This window comes from Pseudorca crassidens, chromosome 14 (assembly GCF_039906515.1).
Source record: "Pseudorca crassidens isolate mPseCra1 chromosome 14, mPseCra1.hap1, whole genome shotgun sequence".
NCBI classification, from domain to species: Eukaryota; Metazoa; Chordata; class Mammalia; order Artiodactyla; family Delphinidae; genus Pseudorca; species Pseudorca crassidens.
The window spans coordinates 68096083-68117619 of NC_090309.1; the positions used below are offsets into that span (position 1 = coordinate 68096083).

Consider the following 21537-nt stretch of genomic DNA (forward strand, 5'->3'; position numbering starts at 1 on the left):
CATCCAGCCTAGCAGAGAAAACTGAAGGTTTATAAGTGAGTAGGATGACCATATAAATGAATATTCTCTTGTGGTTCATTCATCTCTGTCTGTAGTTTGATCTCTATGGTGCTGCTACTATCCAGCATTCTCATGAAAATCCATCAGTGACTCTTGGGGCAATATTTCCTTTTCTCTCTAAAGAAATAGAAATACTCTATACCTGGCTCAGCTGGAGTCACAGTATGACTTTGGGTCTCTCTGACTTGACTGTCTTCAAATCTCTCTGTAGGTTTGGCCTCCACCTTTCTTAACCATAGTATATATACAAAAATATTGCCCACACCGAGGAAGTTCGGAAAGGCAACTCGATAGCAAAATACATTCAATAAGACTCGCTAGCTTGCACATTTAAAATGAAGGCTAAACTTATATTCTGGTATCTTTCAGTCTAGAAAAAAAGCTCAGTCATTCTAAGGCTGACTTAGTATATTTCTCTCATGTACTGCTGTGGATGCTTATTAGAGATCACTTAACTCTGTGTGTGTATGTTGTATCGCCCCGAGCTCCAAGGTGAAAGTCGGTTTCAATGTCAAACTAAGCTGTTCCTACTGTGTGTGTGTGTGTGTGTGTGTGTGTGTGTGTGTGTATGTATGTGTGTGACGGGGTGGTCCCTGAAAAATCATTCTTGATCTTACTAGTGTCTAGAATGGCTTAAAAGTAGTCATAGAATCAGCTCTAGACCCCTATGAATACCTACATAAGCATTAATACTTGAGACTTCCAAAAACTGACCTTAGGAATTCATCACTGAATTATATGGAAGCAGAAAGCTTTTAATCTTGTAGTTCTTACAATTTTTTTTTTTAACTCACCAACTCAGTCAGAAATTTTACTAGATTGTACAGGTTCCTCAAGAGTAATGTCTGAGTATTAACAATGTCTTTGTATGTCATATAGCACTTAGTTCGATGCTGTCTCATTATAGACATTCAATAAATATCTGCTGAGTGAGTGATAATTAACTATCATAACTGGCTTAATAAAAATGTCTTAGCCTTGTTAATAATCATTTTCATTCAAGTATCAATACGAGATTTTAAATAATATCTTAAAACGGTGACTTTAAACTTACGTGGCTTTAAACTTATGACTTATATATCCCAGTCACCTGAGACAATTAGTGATGATGGTATCAAGACTGGACAGAAAATTGGGTGCTTGCTTTTCTCACTGGATCTGAATTATAAGCCCAGTTGTATCTGATCCTCAGTCATGTAGCTGAGAAAAGAGTTGCACGAGCTACTTATCCAAGAAACACAAAGTGGAATGCCACTTGCTAAACTATTTTAAAAAGTCACTAAGGCAGGTCTATTTATAGCCCATAAGCAGCCAATAGCCCTGGGGTGATGACTTGAGCTATCTTTTTTTTTTTTGAATTTTATTTTATTTAGAGTTACCTTTTATCTTATGAAGCTTGAGAACAGAGTAATTTCAGGACTGTCTGGGAATTATGTTCATTTCAATAAAAACTTCAAATGATTTGGAAACTCTTGATCAAAGTAACCCCCCATCCTCCATGCCTAAAGATGAGTAACATAAATCTCTGCATGGTGGCCACAGTGGAAGTTGAAGGTACATGACTGAGAGAGAACTATAATTTCACTGGGTCATTGTTAATGGGAAGAGACTCTTACGGGTATGCTTGGGCTAAGAAGTACTTAACTCTATTCAGTGGGCCTAGTACAAGATAAATTTGGGGCATTCATCAAAAGGAAGAGATGAACTATTCTTCTATTTTCTACATTAAATCCTTGTGGGCCATCTCCCAGAATACTTCTGGCTTGATGAATATATAAAAATGGTGGCAGTGATGAACAGAAATGGAGAAGCTGAGAAGTAAGTAAGTAGTTTGGTATTAGAAATATTATATTTGGGGTGATAGAGACACTTCTAGATAAAGTGTCTCTACCTACTGGAGATCCAGGTAGGTCAGACCTCAGGAGACAGGTTAGTCAGAAGCATAAATTTGAGAATCATTAGCAAACAGATGATAGTGGTAGTCACAGCATGGAGGTGTATTCTAAGGGAGAGACTATAATGAGAAAAGAGCTGACAGCAGAGGACAGAACTTTGGGGAATGGTCTTTCCATTGGAGATCAGAAAAGGAAAGGAAGTCTGCAAGGGAGACCTAAAGGAGAAAACAGTTATGAGGAAAATCAGCAAGATGTAAAGGTACTGGCACATGTGTGTAAGGAAGAGTCCAAGATACCCACAAGGGTCTAGGCCCTACAGCACTGTCATCTGCATTTGTGTAGTGCAGTCATTCTGATTACTGGTTTGGGGCACTGACTGCGAGGGGGGCCTTAGTTTTTGTCAGTGCAGCAGCAGCCTCTTGGTTATCTCTTGATTAATGTTCCCTTGTGGGAAATCAGTCAGAACTCAAGATTTTGAGGAGTAAAAATGTGAACTTGGTATTTAAATTGGCACTTTCAAAACATAAAAGATAGTTGAGAAGACTTCATATGACAAAAGATTTTGCTCATCCATTTTTCTACCTGGCACTATCTAGATTCATTCTGACTGTTCACCAAAACTGCTATTGAATCTTTCTTTAAAGGTGGAGATTCAGAGCCATAGGGGGAAAAAAGGGATGTATATTTCACTCCAAGAAGTGGGACTTATGTCACTGATGAGGAAAGTAGCTTTCAGAATTATTTAAAAATTAATTTTGCTAGGCTGAAATTGCCTTAAATATCTTAGATGTTTAAACACTTTTTTAAACACGAAAGCAATTCCTAAAAATAGCAATACATAGAGAAATCTGGAGAAATAAATATACTAAAATGTGACATGCAAATTGATCTGCTTTAGAATAAATCTGCATATAGTGTCCTGCAGTGGTACATTTTACAAAGAGAATTAAAGCCATGAAATTAACATTTTAATGAAGCAGACAGACTATTGACTTCAAGACTACTCACTGATTGCAGCTTCCAGGTGGCCTAATGAGATGAAAATGAAGTTTATACCTTCAGCTAGTCTAGGCTAGGGCTGTTTGGAGATGGATTGAATTTAAATTAGAAAATACTGCTGTGTGCAAACATGTTTAAGCTAGCAAGTCGTCTTTGCAAACCCTGGCACCACAAATACTTAATTTAAAATACTTATGGCCTCCCCCACCCTCGCCCCTCACACACACGCTCTAGTCTAATTTTTTCTAAGCACTGTCCTAAAAGCAGTGGGAAGTGACTGTACTTTGGAAAACATTAAAACAGCTTTATCAGAATGATTCCTCTTAATCCTCTTCCAGGGCCATGAAATATAAGAATGAAAGGGGTGCATGGACACCAAGTGGGCCTTCCCACCTCTGGGTGAAACTTTCAAGCACAGGGACACCTTGGGGCAGCCTTTTTCATTGTAGGCAGCTCTAATTTGTAGAAATGCTCTCATTATGTGAGGAAATTTGAGACTGAAATTGATTCCCTGGGGACTCCTACTTCTCAGTTGTAGTTCTGTCTCCTAAAAACAAACAGTATGATACTATTGAGTCAGGAGATAGACAGGCCCCCCAGGGTGAACAGCTGGAGTTCATTCCCTGTGGACCAATACTCCAAGATGAAAATAGCTGGACAACTGAGAGAGGAGGCTGGGCCCTGCCCAGATAAGAGACCATATATTTCTCATTCTCAAAGTCAAGGAGACCTTGCCGACTAGAAAGCTCCATGGAGGTCAAAAGGGGAGTGATGTCAAGGCTACCCATAGGCCTCTTCGCTGTAATCCATCTTGGCTGAGAGATGCATGGACACACATGGGAGGATCCTGAGATATACCAAATACAGACTCAGAACCAGGTAAATCAAAATGACTGGCCAAAGGAAACCCGGAAGAAATGCCCCATATAAGTGACTGAAACTACCACGAGGGCACTACTCTCTCTCAGAGTCTGCCCGTGTGCCTTTCCCCACATACTGTACTCTTTTTCCTCCTAATAAACACTTTACATGTTTCACTACTTGCCATCTTTGTGGGAATTCTTTTCTGCAAAGCCGAAGGGCCAGAGCCTTGTCACTGGCCACTGGGCCCTGGTGGTCTAGCGGCTAGGATTCAGTGCTCACACTGCCCCGGCCTGACTTCAGTCTCTGGCTGGGAACTGAAACCCTGCTTCAAGCCGCTGCTGGCCAAGGCCACCTGAGATCACTATTAGCTTTTGTGAGTAACAATTCTTTGAATATTTAGAGCAGGGGTTGGCCAATTCTACCTCTGTTTGTGCAGCCTGTGAGCTAAGAATGTTTTTTTCATTTTTAAATGGTTGGGGAAAAAATCGAAAGAACATATTTTATGACACATGAAAGTCATCAAATTCAAATTTCAGTGTCCATAAATAAAGTTTTAGTGGAACACAGACCCTTATTCACTTGCACCACAACAGCAGAGATAAGCAGTTGCAAAAGAAACTATGGCCTGCACAGCCTACAATGTTTACTATCTGGCCCTCTCCAGAAAAGTTTGCCTAATCTTCTTAGTCTTCTCTAAGCTAAGAAGTCACAGTTCTAAAGAACAGAGGAAAGATTTCCAGACTACTGAATGCATTCCTGTCTGTCCTTGTCCCTTGCGGGTTGCTGAGGCCTGGGAAGGAGAATCTGAATTGTCGCAGGGTTGTAGCCCGGAAACGACACACACCTCTTCAGCTCTATCTAGGCCAGAGCTGGTCCTATGGTCCTGACTAGCTGGAAGGGAGCTTGGACACATATGGAGTGAGAGGAGAACCATACTGATGAGCATTAGTAATGATCGTGGCTTCTAGTCAATATAAAAAGCAATCACCTGCCCAGTTCCTCCCTAACCTGTAATGCCACTCCCCAAAGATAATCATTTCTAACATTTTAAGCTGTTTATTCTCATGTTTACCTCCATATAGCTATGTAAAATGCCTACGCTGATATTTCCTAAGTTTTTTAATATTTTTCCTGTTATCTATCAACTTCCTACTATGAAAAATGAGGATTTTTGTAGCATTTCTTATAGCATTTCTCCCCATTCCTCCCTTCCTCCATGGCCCTAATACAGTTATATCATAATATTGATAAGGTCAATGGTGTCTACTTTAAAAAACAAGGCAGATATTCACAATGTAGTTGTATAGTAACTATTACATTTTTTTCCTGTGCTACTAATCATTTTCCCTGGAGTTAATAACGGCCTTATTTTTCCCTTTGCTTAATTTTCTAGAGAACTGCCATTAGTTCATCCCCAAACTTAGCCAGAAGTACAAATCTCCTTCCCGTACATTCACACACACCAGACAGTTTCATCCTCTTGGAGACGTTCTTCGTGGAACCCTCCATGCTTCTGCTTTGATCAGGACTGTAGTCTTCGAGGTCTGCTGTGCAGCTACCATCCTGGATCTTCCTTCACCATCATCCCGGGGATTCCCTTCCTAGGCTGTTTTCCTTGTTTCCTGAATCTTCTATCTTTATCTTTTTTGGTTTACTTCTTTATTTTGTTAGAATTCATCCTCCCTTAACACCCTAAGAAAGGTGCATGAGAGGTAAACTTTGAGATATTAAATTGTTGACAACACCTATTCTGTCCTCACACTTGATGGAGAATTCAGCTATATTCAGAATTCTTAGTTGGAAACCGTTTTCCTCCAAAAGATTAAAGGACTTTCTCTATTTTTTCTACCAGTGTTGCTTTGGGCAATTGTGATGCCATTCTAATTTTTGATCTTTTGAATGTTATTTCCCCTCTTTCGAAGCTTTTAGGATCTTTGTTTTGTTGCTGGTATTCTGAAATTTAATAATGATTATGATTTGTGGTAGGTGTTTTCCTTTCATTATCTTGCGCACTCACTGGGCTCTCTCAATCTAGACATTCATCTTTCTAGAAAAATCTGGGATCATTTCTTGAATAATTTCTTTGATGATTTACTCCCTGTACCAAAGACTACAACTTTCAGGAAATAGTTTTTTGAGTGTTTACTCTGTGTCAGATACTATTTCTTACGTATTTTGTTTCTTATATAATTTGCATTATATGTTAGTGCTAAGCTTCTTATATATATTTTATTTCACTGAAGCAGCACAGTGTGTTAGGTAAAGCTTTATGACCCTCATTTACTAATAAAATGTTAAATAAATCAGCAAGGTCACACAGCTAGGAAGACATGGAATTATGATTCTAGCTCAATTCCTTCCTCATTGAAGTGTTCTAAGTTATTATGTTTTACTGTCTCGGAAAGAAAGTTGTAGTCTCCATTTCTAGAGATCTCATCTTTCTCTACATTTAAATGTGATCAATCTAAAGACAAGGGATGGGAAACAAGGGCTGAGTTAATGTGACTGAAAGAGCACCATTCAAGGATCAATGTGCCCACAAAGCCTCCCAAGTAGATGGCCATGGTGCTTAAGCTTTCCGCCATTAGAATCACTCCTGTATTTCAGATCATTAAAACAAAAGCTCTCCGTTACTGAATGTGCGTAATACACAGAAAGGAAGAAAAAGAAAGGCATTCGGGAGAAACAACTGATTAGACTAACCGGTTGTGAAAAGCTCTTAAATGAGACACAGAACTAATGATTTTGGACAAGTCCAGAGTTTAGAACAATCCCCTAATGCCTGTGTGTCCAGGTAGAAGCCTAAGATGGTGGAAGATGAGCAGGATCTCAGTCCAGGATGAGGAGCACAGAAGGGAAGAGGTGAGCCTCTAACACAAGCCTCACCCCTTTAACCATTTTCCTAAAGGCTGGCTTCATGAATTAAAGAGAGCCTTGAGAAGTTACCTCTTGGGGTTCAAATACTGGACCTGGTTGTCCAGTGCAGAAGGAATGAACTATACACTCTTCTGAGGGGCATGTTCCAAGCTGCTGGTAAGATCCAGTATGATCCACAGTAGCAGAAAGTGTTTGTGGTTTTAAAAGCTCAGTAATCTACTCTGCTGTACTGTTAACATAGCTGCAAGGATAATCTCTCTCGTACACACTTATCAGCCCCTTATTTCCTGGTAAAAACCCTATGGGTTTTCTATTTGTCTACTTGATTAAATCTAACTACTGCAGCCTAGCACTGGAAAGCCTTTTGAGAAGGAAGCTGGGTGGATCCCAACCTAACGAGCTGCCCCTTCCGCCCCATCACTATATTCGCCCTAATAGCCCACTGTTGGAGTTGGCCCCAAGCCTGTCTTGTTCCCAAATTTATGCTATTCCTTTCTTCTGCATTTTTGAATTTTTTATTTATATGATACACCAACTGAATTATACTATTTATAAAGAACTTACATGCAATGTTTATTTCACTTTGTTGGTATGTCTCTGGCACTGCACTGAAAAACAAAAAAGCAAACAGAAACCTTGCCAAATAACTTAAATGCTTCCATTAGAATGTATTATTTTCTGCATGTGCTAACCTTGGAATATGAAGCTTGCAGCACTGACCATGATAAATGGGTTTGTGCTAAACTAGTCATATTCATGTGAATACTGAAAAGTATTTGTTGGTGGGAAGTTAACTGGCCCACATGGGATTAAACCCACAATCTTGGTCTTATTGGTCTTTAACCAAAAGAAATAATATACTGAAGTAAAGTTAGTGTTCTGCTTTGGTTGTTTTACCACTTCAATAATTATCTTCACTCACAGAGGAACTTCAGTGCTGAAAAATCGCCCAGAAATACTACAACAGTTCTTGGCATGTAGTAAAAATATTTGAAAAGTGACAGCATACCATATTCAAACTTAGAATCCCAAAATTCAGGCTCTCTTCTGGAAAACTATGCAGGCCTATTATTTGAAAACACTAGTATAAATATCACCTTGATATAAATAAACCTTCCTAACATATTATTTTTAAACGTACCTTATTAAGGTCAGCAAAAGCTGAGAGTAGCTGAGTCTTGATGGACGGGTAAGAACGGCATTGCAAACAAGGGCAAATGTTCCAGTTGAGCATGAGCACAATGTGTTCAGGAGGCACTGAGAATTCAAGTTTAGCAGAATGAAGATAAGGGGGAGGTACCAGTGTAGCGCAAGTTAGAGCTGGCACAGAACTGTACTCAATACAACAGTGATTGGAATGAATGATGAAAACTTAAGAGAAGAAAACTTCTGGGTCTACTATAAGAATCAGGAAGAGAGTGGGCCTAAGAAAAAGACAAGGAATAGGAAACCAGACAAGAAGGAAGAAGGTCAGGAGAGCTTGCTGTACACCAGTAATAATATATTACAGGAAAGTACCTCAAAGAAAATAGATAAAAGATGGGAGGAATTCAGTACTAAGAAATGGGTGGGGCTTCCCTGGTGGTGCAGTGGTTGAGAGTCCACCTGCCGATGCAGGGGACACGGGTTCGTGCCCCGGTCCGGGAAGATCCCACATGCCGCGGAGCGGCTGGGCCCGTGAGCCATGGCCGCTGAGCCTGCGCGTCCGGAGCCTGTGCTCCGCAATGGGAGAGGCCACAGCAGTGAGAGGCCCGCGTACCGCAAAAAAAAAAAAAAAAAAAAAAAGTTCCAAAAGGACTTTCATGTTTTCACCTTAAAGGATGCTAAACTCAAAGCTCAGGTGCTGCGATCTGTACCTGAACGGCTAATTAGTAATAATTATGATGTGTTTATGGAACACATAAGTGTGGCCCAAGTACTGAGCTAAATTCTTTACAGAGATTATGTCATTTGTTGCTGACAATAATCCTAAAAGGCAGATATCCTCATTTTACAAATGTGATGAGGATAGTTTAGCAGGTTGATCATCACACTCTAGTTTGGAAAGTAACATTTTTTTCTTCTATAGTTGTAATACACACAATTTTAGTTACACAAACTGTTTTTACAATGCCCTAACCTGTGAAAGTAGCACCCTTTTATCTGCTGATTGACAAATGCAAAGCAAACTGCATATCAGCTACCCAAATTTAGCTCTAAGTTAAAGGACTGAAAAGAAGAGAACATTTTAGAACATTAAACTTGTATCATCACAGCATGCTTTGATGTTACAAATCATACAGTGTATTTCATTAGTGGTATCTGGAAAAGTAATGGCTGGCACGTTAATTAGCCTTAGTTAGGCACATCCTTGCTGGTTTATAGGTACTTACCGTTCTTTCTTGTTTTAGTATGGTATTTGGCAACCTTGAACTTGTTTTATTTGTGTAAAAATACATTGACCTGGCCCTTTTGCATGCTCAAGTATCTGAGTTTTCTATGTATATTTAACATTCCCATGTTACTACCTGCTGCTAGATAATTAGTTCCCAAAACTCTGAGTTTCAAGCAGTGAAACATAAGATGATCTGTTTTAATGTCAAATTTCCATTCCAAATTTGTAACTTGCCTATTATTTTCCCTCTGCTGTGTAGGAGCCATGCCTCATCACTCCCAGAATATATATTAGATCCACCGTCACACTGAATGGCTAATAAATAGATTTATTGCTTCTTGGTAGGGCAAATCAAATCTTATTCTTTCTAAGGCATTCTTCACTTCTTTTTAGAAGTCAAGTGATTTCCTTGCCACCTATAAAACTGTTTCAGCTAACAGATAGCTAAGCAACTACCTTTTTTCCTATCTAAAAAGCAATCTCTCAAAAGCCCTAGTTAGGGTATTATAAGATCAGTGCTGGAAGCTTAAAGTGAATAGCTGACAAAAACTATTTTAAGTGATGTTTTAAGCCACATCTTCTTCACCCACAAATATTCTAGAATTACTAGGAGTTTGGATGAAGGCCCTTCCTAAGCAGAAGGATCCAGAATTCTTATAGACAAATCAGGTTCCAAGACTCTTCTCTGGATACTCTAGGAACAGAATGACTATATGAGTGAAATCAAATACACCAGAAGGGCAGAGCTGAAGGCAGATTGGATGCTGGGACTTATTACAAGGGGTCCTTTTCAAATGCTGGACAAACAGCCAGAAAGCATCCTTGCCTGTTGCTAAACATTCGTCAAAGACAAAAAGCTTGTACAATCAATAGCAGACCCAAAGGGAACTACAAAACCAGTGGGTGGAAGTTCATCCCTTTATAGTAGGATACACTGGTATGCTTTGAATAACAAAGATAAAATAGCTTTTATTTACAGTTTATCTATCTACGGGTATACACATCTGTGGTTTGTTTTGTTGCTTTCATTTCTACGTGTAATACATAAACTTAATTCACTCTAATAATACTAGTGCTTAAAGAACAGACATCCAATTTCAATAGTTTTATAATTTGGGAATTAGGTGAACAGGAGAAAAATATAATCTTATTCAGCTGTATGTCTTAATTTAAATCTTTAGTAGCTGGCAATACACTATCCCCTTTCTCTACTTTTTTCTCCTCAACATGGCACCCCTCACAGTGATTCTCCAGGCTTAGGATAAATACAGATTCCAGTACCACCCCTTCCTCAATTCATCCAATTAAAAATAAATAAAAGCAAGGTCAGCATCCAGCTCTGTTGCAAAGAACGTGATATCCTAGAAGACCTCTTGGTACTGTGTTGCATACACCAACTATAAACCCCAGAGAGATGACAACATTTTGTTCTCAGTAAAACTAAATGTGGAATTTGAAGACATAATGTTTTTTTAAGTGTTCTGAAGTTCACTGTCATGAAAGGGCTATGGCAGTAGGAAGTTCCAAGTGAACCTAACTGAGATTTAATATCTGATGAACTGGAAAGCAGGCCAATTTGCTCAACAACCAATTTGCAGAATTTACAAAATGTACTGTTTATCAAAATCTTGTTTAACTATCAAGTTTGTAGCAATTCAGATTGGAAAGGAAAAACATTTTAACAACTTTTGAAGACTTCTAAAGTTTTGATTGGCTTTCATTGGATGTTTTATTAATTTGCTACAGCTGGACAAAATTGAGGGGGAAGGGGCAGAGACTGAAAGGTAAGGGGAAAGTCTGAAGCCTCAGAATCCCGGAGCTCTGGCTCCCAACAGCTGTACCAGCAACTCCATATGACTTTGCATCCGCTTTCCTGCCCCCTCCCCACCTCTATGTGCATAAATGGTAGGGCAGAGTAAAGAGACCCTCTTAGGAGGATGTCTGGGGCCCAGACACAGGAGCAGAAACTGGTAAAAAGGAGGGCAGAAGAGGAGGGCAAGGTGCTTTTCCCCAAGGACTGAGTCCCAGGGAAAGAGAAGATTCTGATCAAAAGTTCAAGGAACTCCTTCCTAGAGGGACTTCTGTCAGGATGAGTGAATACAGGGCTGCCTGGCCCTTGGGGAGCTGGCAACTTGGGGAGACATGCGGCCATACCCAAGGCAGTAACACAGTGTCTCATGCCCATGGACTGCAGGGAGAACTTCTACCAGAAGGTCAGAGCCCATGAGACAGCAAGACTTGGAAATTCTTGGTGGACACTTGGACAGAGACGATGAGGTTCAGCAGCCATGCAGGAGGGGCTCCAAGATAGGACTTTTTGATATTAACCCAAACTCATCTGCATCTTTAGGCCAGGAAGACTTGGGGACATTTGGAATTATCTTTTAAACATTGTTCTTGAATTAAAATCAAGTGGAGCAACTTGATTTAATTCAAATCAAGAGTCAAACTATTTGTCTAAAGGGAGAACTGTTCAAAAAAAAAAAACTTTGCCGTAAACAGCTGAGTTCTTCATACTATAGACATTGTTAGGAAAGGGAGGAGATTATAAACTTCAAGTTTTAACTCATACCATTTAGTTTCCATTTTCTCTTATATTATTTGTCATCCTACTCTCTGTAAAATTAAATTAGATAAGAAGCCTATCTTTATACATATAAACACCTTATATTCTTACAAGAGGACATTTCAGGCTTCAGAACTTCAAAAGATAACTTAATGCCTCAGAGTCTGTATCTTTGAATCTTAGAATTTTAAATTCAGTACAGCCAGTTTCTATTTAAAGTTTCCCTAATGGGTTTTCTGTTTCTGAGAAATTTTATAATAACAAATACAGTTACTAAAAATAATCTCTTTGAAATTACAGTAACCGCATGAGAAAGATGTTGCATTCTGTAGTCAACGTTATTTTTTTTTTAAAGCACTACCATGTTTAAATAACCACAAATTGCCAAGAAGTTTTATAAACAAAAAGAACTGAAGATTCTTGAAATCTCAGAAAATCATCAGCTTCCTAGAAGTGAGGGAGATCTCAGAAGTCTTCTAGTTCTATCTAGTTTATCCTGGCCCCCAATTCTCCCTAAACTACCCTCAAGGCAGGGAATGTTTCTAGAAGAAGGAAATGTCCATCAGGGTCAAGTGTTGGTGATGGGGCAAAAAGGGACAAGATCTGGGTTTTACGACACAGGAGACAGTTCCAGTTCAGTGGGACACGGGGGTGGGAGACTGACTACAGAGCTCATGAAGCCATTAGGGGTGAGGCCGTAGTGACAGCGTCCCCAGCTCTTCTAAGAAGCTTGTATCTGAAGGGAAGAAAGAGGTAGAGGGAAAGTTGGACTAGGGGCAGGGATTGAAAAGTGTTGTGCAGTTGTGCAGTTTTTTCCTTTTTCTTTTTAAAGACTGAAGACATCTGAATGACATTAAATGCTGAAGACAGGAACCATTAGTAAGTTCAAGTTTAAAGCTATGGTAAAGAAAGGGGACAGAGTTTAAATTGAAGTTTCCTGAGGGGGCAGAAGGCTATGGGATACATTGTGGAGATGGAAAAAAATGAAATGAAATTTTAGACAGGAGGATGAGCTCTTTCATTACAACAGGAAGCAATGAGTATAGATTCAGCTAATCTGTAGGTCTGAGGGAAGAAAGAGAAGGGAGTTCTGGTTTGATGGTGTCTGATTTCTTTGCCAAAGAAATGGGGGCAGGAGGATGGGCGCTGGAGTGTTGAAGATGGGCAGGGGAGGCTTAAAATTGCTACTGCAGAGAACAGGAATACTGGCCAGGAAAATACAGAAAAACAGCCAGCACTGAGGGTTCTTTGGAGATCCGCAACTATACTGGGTTGGAGAGTGTCCATCCCCACCGCCGCCCACCACCCCACAAATCCATGTCCACTGGAACCTCAGAATGTAATCTTATTTGGAAATAGGGTCTTTGCAAATGTAATTAGTTAAACTGTGATAAGGCTGTACTGAATTAGGCCGGGGGCTAAATCCAAAATGAGTGGATCCTTGTAAGAAGAAGACAGACCCAGGGAAGAAGGCCACGTGAAGACAGAGGCAGAGATTGGAGTTATGTTGCCACAAGCCAAGGAATGCCAAGGATTGTTGGCAACCACTAGAAGCCAGAAGAGTCAAGAAAGGATTCTTCCCTAGAGACTTCAGAGGGAGCGTGCCTGCTGACACATTGATTTCAGGCTTCTAACTTCCAGACCGTAAGAGAATAAGTTTCTATTGTTTTAAGCCAACCCAGTTTGTGGTAATTTGTTACAGCAGCCCTAGAAAACTAATACAGCAACAAAGAATTTATTTTGGCAGTAATCTGAATGCTTTGGGGGATTTTCTCCAGTGGAGCTCAAAGCCAGTGCAGGTAGAGCAAAGGCAGTCAGCTGGCGAGACCCAGGATTGCACCTCTACCAGGAGTGGGCACTAGGGCTAAGGTGCTGACGATACTGGCAAGAATATGGTTTAAAGGATGGGCCACAGAGTATAACTGGGACTGGAGAAAAGAGTGCAGGCAGGTGAATGATTATGAATAGGGAAAAAGAATAAAGGCATTTAGGGAAGAGAGATCTTCACGAGAGTAAAGAACAGCTACAGGGGGCATAACTAACCGACAGTTGTAATATGAGACTGTCATCAGAGAATGAGATGTTTAAATTTAATATTTAACAGGTAGAGCAAATCCAGAAGACAAAATTCAAAGTATGAAGCAGCATGGATAACGGGGAGATCAAGAAACTGAGCTCAATGTGTCATCACATACATGAAATTACCTACGAGGATGGCTTGACCAGGGATGGAGTGGAAGGCTAAGCCAGGTGCTAAGTCTCCTCTCTACACTGAAATGAAGGCTGAGGCAGAGAATGGAGAGACGGTTTGACTGATATGTGAGAGGAGTAAAAGTTGCTGTATTTAGACACAAAAGGCTCAAAAAAGAATCAAAAAAAATTTTTTGAACTCCAAGGTACATTAAGTCAGAGGTGAATTAAGAACATCATAAGGTAGTAAGATGTGACGATGAATTGCTTTCACTTGAGAGGGCAACAGGAAAGTAGCCACCCCACAGATGACTGAGATAACTTCTCTTATTTAGCTCATATTTCTCTTACAGAGATTGTAACTTGGCTGTTACAAAGTCACTCTTATATCTAACACTTTACCTTTATTTATGTCATTTAAGGAAGCCTAGAGTTTTTAAAATACAGTGATGTTGGTTCCTTATCAGGACAGCGATTGGTTCTTCCTTTCCCATGGGCATCAAGAAACGTTGTTTGAAAGAAAGATCACTGATACTTCATGATGTGCTTGAGAAGCAAAGGACCCCAATGAAGACACAAGACCTTAATATCAGGCTCTAGAATAGCTTTGCCAGTTCTTATGGATTCTAATCATTACAGAGGTCTAGGAACCTTAAAGCAGAAAAAAGTCAGGCTAATTGTCATCACTGAAAGATTTTTTCTTTCCTTAGGCTGCATCATCAACTATGACCAATTTTAGACAATAATTAACTAGACAATTACAAGGAGAAATCCAGAGAACCTGCTAGAATACTGTCAGAGTGTAGCCATATGCCATCAATCTCTACACTATGAAAGCAGCGATCTTCTTTAAACTTCTTTAAGACTGTGGCATCTGCACCTACAAAACATATGATATCCTGAATGGATTCATTAAAGTCACCAAGAAGCCCTCTTAAAAATAAGCCATTCTAGATATGAATCAGCTAACCAGTATAATTAACAACTGAAACAACAAAGCTGTTTTTGGTTATATGTATTGAGGGCTGGGAAAAAAGGGGAGCAAGAGCAGAGTAGGCAACAGGCTAACAGTGTAGAAAAGTGAGGTTCATGTATGCAACTGCAACACAAACTGGGGCATCTTTTTTTAAACTGAAGTATAGTTGATTTACAGTGTTACATTAGTTTCAAGTGTACAATATAGTGATTTGATATCTTTATAGACTTATTCCATTTAAAATTATTATAAAATTTTGGCTATATTCCCTGTGTTGTACAATATATTCTTCCATCTTATTTATTTTACACCTAAGTTACACCTCTTAATCACCTTCGCCATCTTTCCCTACCCCTACCACTAGTTAGTTACCCACAGATAACCACTAGTTTGTTCCCTGCATCTATGAGTCTGTTTGTATTATATTCATTCGTTTTATTTTTTAGATTCCACATATAAGTGAAAACATACAGTATCTGTCTATCTTTGTCTGACTTATTTCACTGAGCATAATATCCTCCAGACCCACCCATGTTGTTGTAAATGGCAAAATTTCTTTCTTTTTAAATCGAAGTATAGTTGATTTACAATGTTGTGTTAATTACTGCTGTACAGCAAAGTGATTCAGTTATACATATATATGCATTCTTTATATATTCTTTTCCATTATGGTTTATCATAGGATATTGAATATAGTTTCCTGTGCTGTACAGTAGGACCTTGTTGTTTATCCATTCCATATATTGTATAATAGCTTACATCTGCTAACCCCAGCCTCCCACTCCATCCTTCCCCCAAACCCCTCCCCCTTGGCCACCACAAGTCTCTCCTCTATGTCCATGATTCTGTTTCTGTTTCATAGGTTCATTTGTGTCATGTTTTAGATTCCACATGTAAGTCATATCATACGGTATTCAGCTTTCTCTTTCTGACTTCACTTAGTATGATAATCTCTAGTTGCATCCACGTTGCTGCAAATGGCATTATTTCGTTCTTTCTATGGCTGAGTAGTATTCCATTGTGTGTGTGTGTGTGTGTGTGTGTGTGTGTGTGTGTGTGTGTGAGAGAGAGAGAGAGAGAGAGAGAGAGGGAGAGGGAGAGGGAGTGTGTGTGTGTGCGCGCCACATCTTCTTTATCCATTCATCTGCTGATGGATACTTAGGTTGCTTCCATATCTGGCTAAAACTGAGTTGTCTTAATACAAGTACAGTTAAATGGCTACATAAATTCAGGGAAGGGAGAGACTATTTCTAGCTGATAGAAGCAGGAAGCTTCATGGACGAGATGGCCAAAACTAGTAGTGATCCTTTTTCTCTCATCTTCTTGCCCATTTCAAATATCTCTATGTAATATTTCAGCAGGGAAAAAAACAAAACTAAAACAAAGTTAAAATCCTGAGTGATTATCCAAAGAAAACACCAGATACGATATGTACACCAATACCTAGGAGCCTGAAAAATCCAATGAGTGGAAATTTAACATTATAGGCAGACACTGGCACAGAAATGATGGCAGTTTTCGGCAAGATTTCCTTTCCTCCTTCCTCTGCATTATATTCACTTCACTTGATAATACATTGGCCTACTCTGGACAATGTCCCCAGACAGACCTAGAATTTGAGGGTTTTATCTGTTCTGACCACTCTTCCCCAAGGTGAGAGTGTGACATTTTAGCAGTATCTTGCGAGATACTGTGCTGGGGTTGAGGTAGGAAAACCTGGATCTAAATGGATGGACCAGTATCGCTGAAATAAGGAAAAAATTCAAGTATGTACTTGCTGGGCCTTGGGTAGGGGCAATGGCAATCAGGTAGGGAATGCTGCTATTGCTGTGGTGATGCAGAAGACTACTTTTTACTGCACTTCAATGAACCAATGAAGCCTATGATCTTGGAGTTTATAAAAATGGAATTTGAATTGTGATTGCTATTTGTACTTCTATATCCATATGGCAAAAGAGGCAATTAGAAGCATCTGAGAAACTTCTGGTTTAGCTCCTCAAATGAATAATACCAAATAAAATTCTGTAATACAAATTAATTAGGATCTAAATACTGAGTTTGATTTTAACAATAAGCCACAACAATATCCTCCTAATTAATACACAACAAATGACTAGTTATCTGTTAGCTAACTTAGCTACGTCTTAAATTTGTGTGGGCCAACACTTTAGGTACCCACCCACAAAGGAGCTGATTAAAGGACAAAATAAAATGAACTGGTTCATAGAGAGGTCCATCCACCACTCTTATATAATCTGGTGGATTTACTTCATTCATTAATTTATTCATTCACTTTTACTGAACAACACAGGAGCACTGCCCTAGGCAGAGAGAGAAAGAGAAACAGAGACACTGACAAACTCATGATTCTCACCCCAAAGGAACCTACAATCTAGGAAAGAAGATAAAATATATTTGCAAATTACACAATTCTTAAGAGTGGTTCAGCTGTTGTAGAAGACTGGAGGGGGATAGATAGCACTGCCAGCTGAAGAGGTCAAGAAATGATCTACCTGAGCTGGGCATAAGAGAACAGGTAGGTTTGAAGAAAGGCAGAAGACATAAGACGGTTGCAGAAGGTGAAGAGAAGGAGTGAGGTCAGTGCAGGGCAAAGTGAGTCTCCACTTTGGATGGAGCTTAAAGCTACAGTGGGAAGTTAGATTGGGCCTGTAGCACGAGGTCGGAGAGCTCAGCAATGCTTTTTATTGTTTTTATCAGCTTCCTTTTCTCATTTTCCACAGCAACTATTCCAAACTCTCATTATTCACCTCTGTCCCCTCCCCTCCCTACCATAATCATCACATTACCACGTAACCTCTGACCTGATAGAAGAGCCTTTCATCAGAGCACCCCTCACTTTCTCACCCTTTACTCCCCAAACCAAAATATATATTCAAGTTCGGCCTTAGAAAATGAGGAATCCCCTTAAGTTTGTTTCTGTTCCTAACCCCTCCTGATTTCTCAGAAAATTTGCTCCATCATTCATCCATTTCTCGTCCAGCTTTTCCTCTATTAAGTTTTCTCAGCCTTTAAAAACACTCAACTCCCCTAATATCCTTGATGTGGCTTCCCCTTCTGTTGACTGCTCCAGCTCTCTCTTCTCCTTTATCAGCAAATTCCCTGTAGGAAGCATGTAAACTTGCTGTCTCCACTCACTCACATCAATCTGCACTCCACTCACATCTGGTTTCTGGCACCCCCATTCCTGTGAAACTACTCTCTCTAAGGTCAACAAATACATCCTAGTGTTGTACCCAGAGGATTCTTCTAAGGCTTTATATCCAAAGATTCTATTGGCACCTAGAATTTCAGATAAGTTGCTAATGTTTTAGAAAATGAATCCATCAAAGTCCATGAGTATTGAACCTTGCAAATTGGCCAACTACTGCTGAAAAAGAAAGATTGATTTAGATGAAATCAATATTTGTCAATACATATCAAGGGACTCCCCATCTGGGTTTTGAACATTAAAAACATGGTTTAAGGCACAGCTATTAAAGTTTGGGGTAGGTATTAGGGGATGGGGCTTAGATTTTATGGCTAACTCTGTAGATCACTAGGGGTGACAGGCACTAAGTAAGTGGTCCCACACACAAAAAAACTGCAATATAAAATTATGGCCATTTACAGCCATACACAGAAAAGGCAAGATTTTTTTAAGTCAAAACCATTTGTAAAAACACAAATAAGATATTTCTCCAATGATTCTTTCTTAGGAAACAGCTTTGTAATTAGGATGAATCATACTTTTTTCCTACTATATGCCATCATACAGTTCTGCAAATACCTCACTCATGGATCAAAAGAGATGTAAAAAAAACATGAGATGCAATTACTTTTACTGAGTCTTCCTTTAAATTGAACATAATTAATACAGAAATCTCAAAATAAAAGACTATTTTGGGATGACTATGGTGATGGAAAGCCAACAGATCTTATTTTATCTGAGAACAAGTAGTAAACTGCTTAGGAAGATAATCAACTCTCTTAGAATACTAAGAAGGGAACAATTTACTCACCAGTCCCAGAATATTTATAGTCCTAAATACTACCTTCACAACTCCCACCATTTCTGACTCCTTTTATTTTTCACTTTGTTAGAAGTGAGACTTCACAACAACCAAGACTACCTCTCTAACTCTAGCTCTTACCACTTAAAAGGATGAACTTTGGGTTCCAGTCAGGGCAGTCTCCAACACTGGATCTCCAAGCCCGACTGTACTCTCCCAGTATCTTTAGCAAATCAAATCCTGTTGTTCCTCAGGATCTAATTCAAGCCCTGGTTCCCTAAACTCTCCCCTTGCTCTGCCAGTTCACTTCCACCCTTCTCTTCTGCCTGGTATACGGTCTCCATGGTACTTGATCATACACTAACTTTCCAAATGTGAACACACGAAGATGTTCATCACAATTTTTTATTTTCATGCTGTCACCAGCATGCCTTAATCATATAGTATCAACTATAAAAATAGGCTTTACCTAAGATTCAGATTATTTGCATTTACAGAAAAAAAGGTATTTTCTTTAGAATATCTAAATACAAACACCTTTCATCATAATTTTAAATTTAATGCATACAGGACAAACTTTATGACATGCTTCCCATTGCCCAAATTCTGTTCATCTGTCAAGTCTAAACAAAAGTCAGTATTTCCCATCAAATCCTTCTTAATTTCAGTTCTCACCAATATCCATCCCTAAGGTATTAAACTATAAGCCTTCATTATGACTGATTTAGTAACATAAGAGGCAGCTACAGTCTACTTGAATTATTAAGGAAACTAATATTGGAACCAACATATTAATGATATTTTTACTAATCAGAAAGGTTATTAATAATTTCGTTAACAAAGATTAATTCGTAAACTATTTGGAAACTTTGCTTGGATTACTATCATGAATGTATTGTGGTTGTTAAAATTCTGTTCTGGATGAAAGCAAGTAAATCCCCTGACCCAGAAAAGAATGTTCAAAGTAATTTCCATATACTCACACCAACAGTGTGAAGTGCCTCTCCTGACTGGAAGCATATCAGGGCCAAGTGGCAGATCTTTTATAATAACAACTAACAGCAGTCTGCAAAAATAGGAATAGTTTGTTGTCCAGCTTTGAGGAGTGCTAGTTAACCGAACTCAGTGAGATCTCCTACCCAAGAGCAGTGATAACCGTGCCCAGAAAAGACATTGACTAATACTTCCTTTTCTGCTATAAACTAGCTCATCAACATTGTAAATCACCAAGAGCTTAATGCAATGAGTAAAATCTAGGACGACCCCTTATGCCTTGACTTCTAAGAAGGTCACTGCTAAGGTTTATGTTTGACTGAAGCAGTTTTTCTTCGCTTGGATAATAATACGTCTTCCCCTCAAGCCCTATGCACACACATACTTTAATACCTGGCTTTGACACCGTGAGCCATGTTTTTCTTATTTTATCTTCTGCTAAAGGCCATTTCAAATCTATGAGGAAATGGGAAAGATGTAAATCATAAATAAACTATGAATACAGGATTTTAAAACTTTTGTACAGCAGTCTCAAAAGTTTTGTCAAAATTTCCACATGGAACCCCAAACTATTTTCAGACTACATTTATACAATGCAAGATTAAGCCAAAGAATGCAGAGTTTGGGGAGGTAATATCTATCAAAGCAAACAGTTGTTAACCTACAGATAAGACAACTCTCAACACAAATTTCTCATATTTAACATCTAAAAATTATGTAGCACCCTCACTGTATCAAAGGCTTGTTGTTTAAGTCTACAAATAACCACACACTGTAGATTCTTTTAAAGTGTGTTCTATATAATAAATAACAAGGAATTACAGACAGCTGTTTACTTAACAGTACTCAAGTATTTGTGAGGAGTATCTTAGTCACCACAAACAGGCATGTAACATGAGCAACAGAGAACAACAAAGACAAGAAGAGCTCAAACAGGACACTTGCTGTTCAAAGATTTATGACGGCAACTTTTATTCATGTAAAGTATCAGAATGAAGACAATCCAACACATTGTAGATTGCTGTTTTTTACATTCAAATGAGACTATGCCTGGAAAAGGCACTTGATAAAACAAAGGTTAAGAAATAAATGTACGTTAGTGGTTATATTTAATTTCTCTTTCAATTATTATTCCTTATGAAAAAGATGACTAAGTCACAATGAAAATTATTATGTATTAAGTTACTAATTATCACAACATAAACACACTAAAATAGGCATGTTGTATGCACGTGCATGCTCTGACAAGTCAGTATTCTTACGAGAAGGAGAATACCTGCAATTTGCTCCATGTGGTCAAATGCAGTACTTAGGTGCAGAGAGAATGAAAGCTATTGAGAACACGTGTGCTTTCCTCGCCTACATAACTTTGTTATGAGAAAGCAGGTGAATTAGAAAGTTACTAACATACTTTCAACACCTTACATTTCATGTAGCATAGAAAGGCCAACTTAGGATAACTGCCCAGGACTTGTTCTGCTCAGTCCAGATTCTATGACAAAGTACATTTGGGCGCTCTTAGAAATCAAATGATAAATACAGGGATGCTTATATTATAAAATATATAATAGTAAATGTAAACATAATTATTTTATACAATTATGCAAAATAAAATGGAAAAAAATTCTTTCATTTAGAAAACTATTCAGATAATTTTCAACATTAATAAGCAAATAACTTCTATATTTAGTTTCATGTTCCTGTGGCACTGATTTCTGATCAGAATCTATTTT

General features: G+C 38.8%; 1 protein-coding gene across 5 annotated transcripts in view; it reads right to left on the reverse strand.

Moving 5' to 3' along the window:
• LCLAT1 (lysocardiolipin acyltransferase 1) overlaps window positions 1-21537 on the reverse strand; it is a 193002-nt gene that overhangs the window by 45387 nt on the left and 126078 nt on the right. For 4 of the 5 annotated variants that reach the window (XM_067703344.1, XM_067703341.1, XM_067703340.1 and 1 more), the window contains one exon: window positions 20198-20260. The exons of the other annotated variant lie outside the window; for it this stretch is intronic. In XM_067703344.1, the coding sequence (XP_067559445.1) occupies window positions 20198-20260 (63 nt within the window). The remainder of the gene's footprint in view (window positions 1-20197; window positions 20261-21537) is intronic. 5 annotated transcript variants of the gene reach the window in all.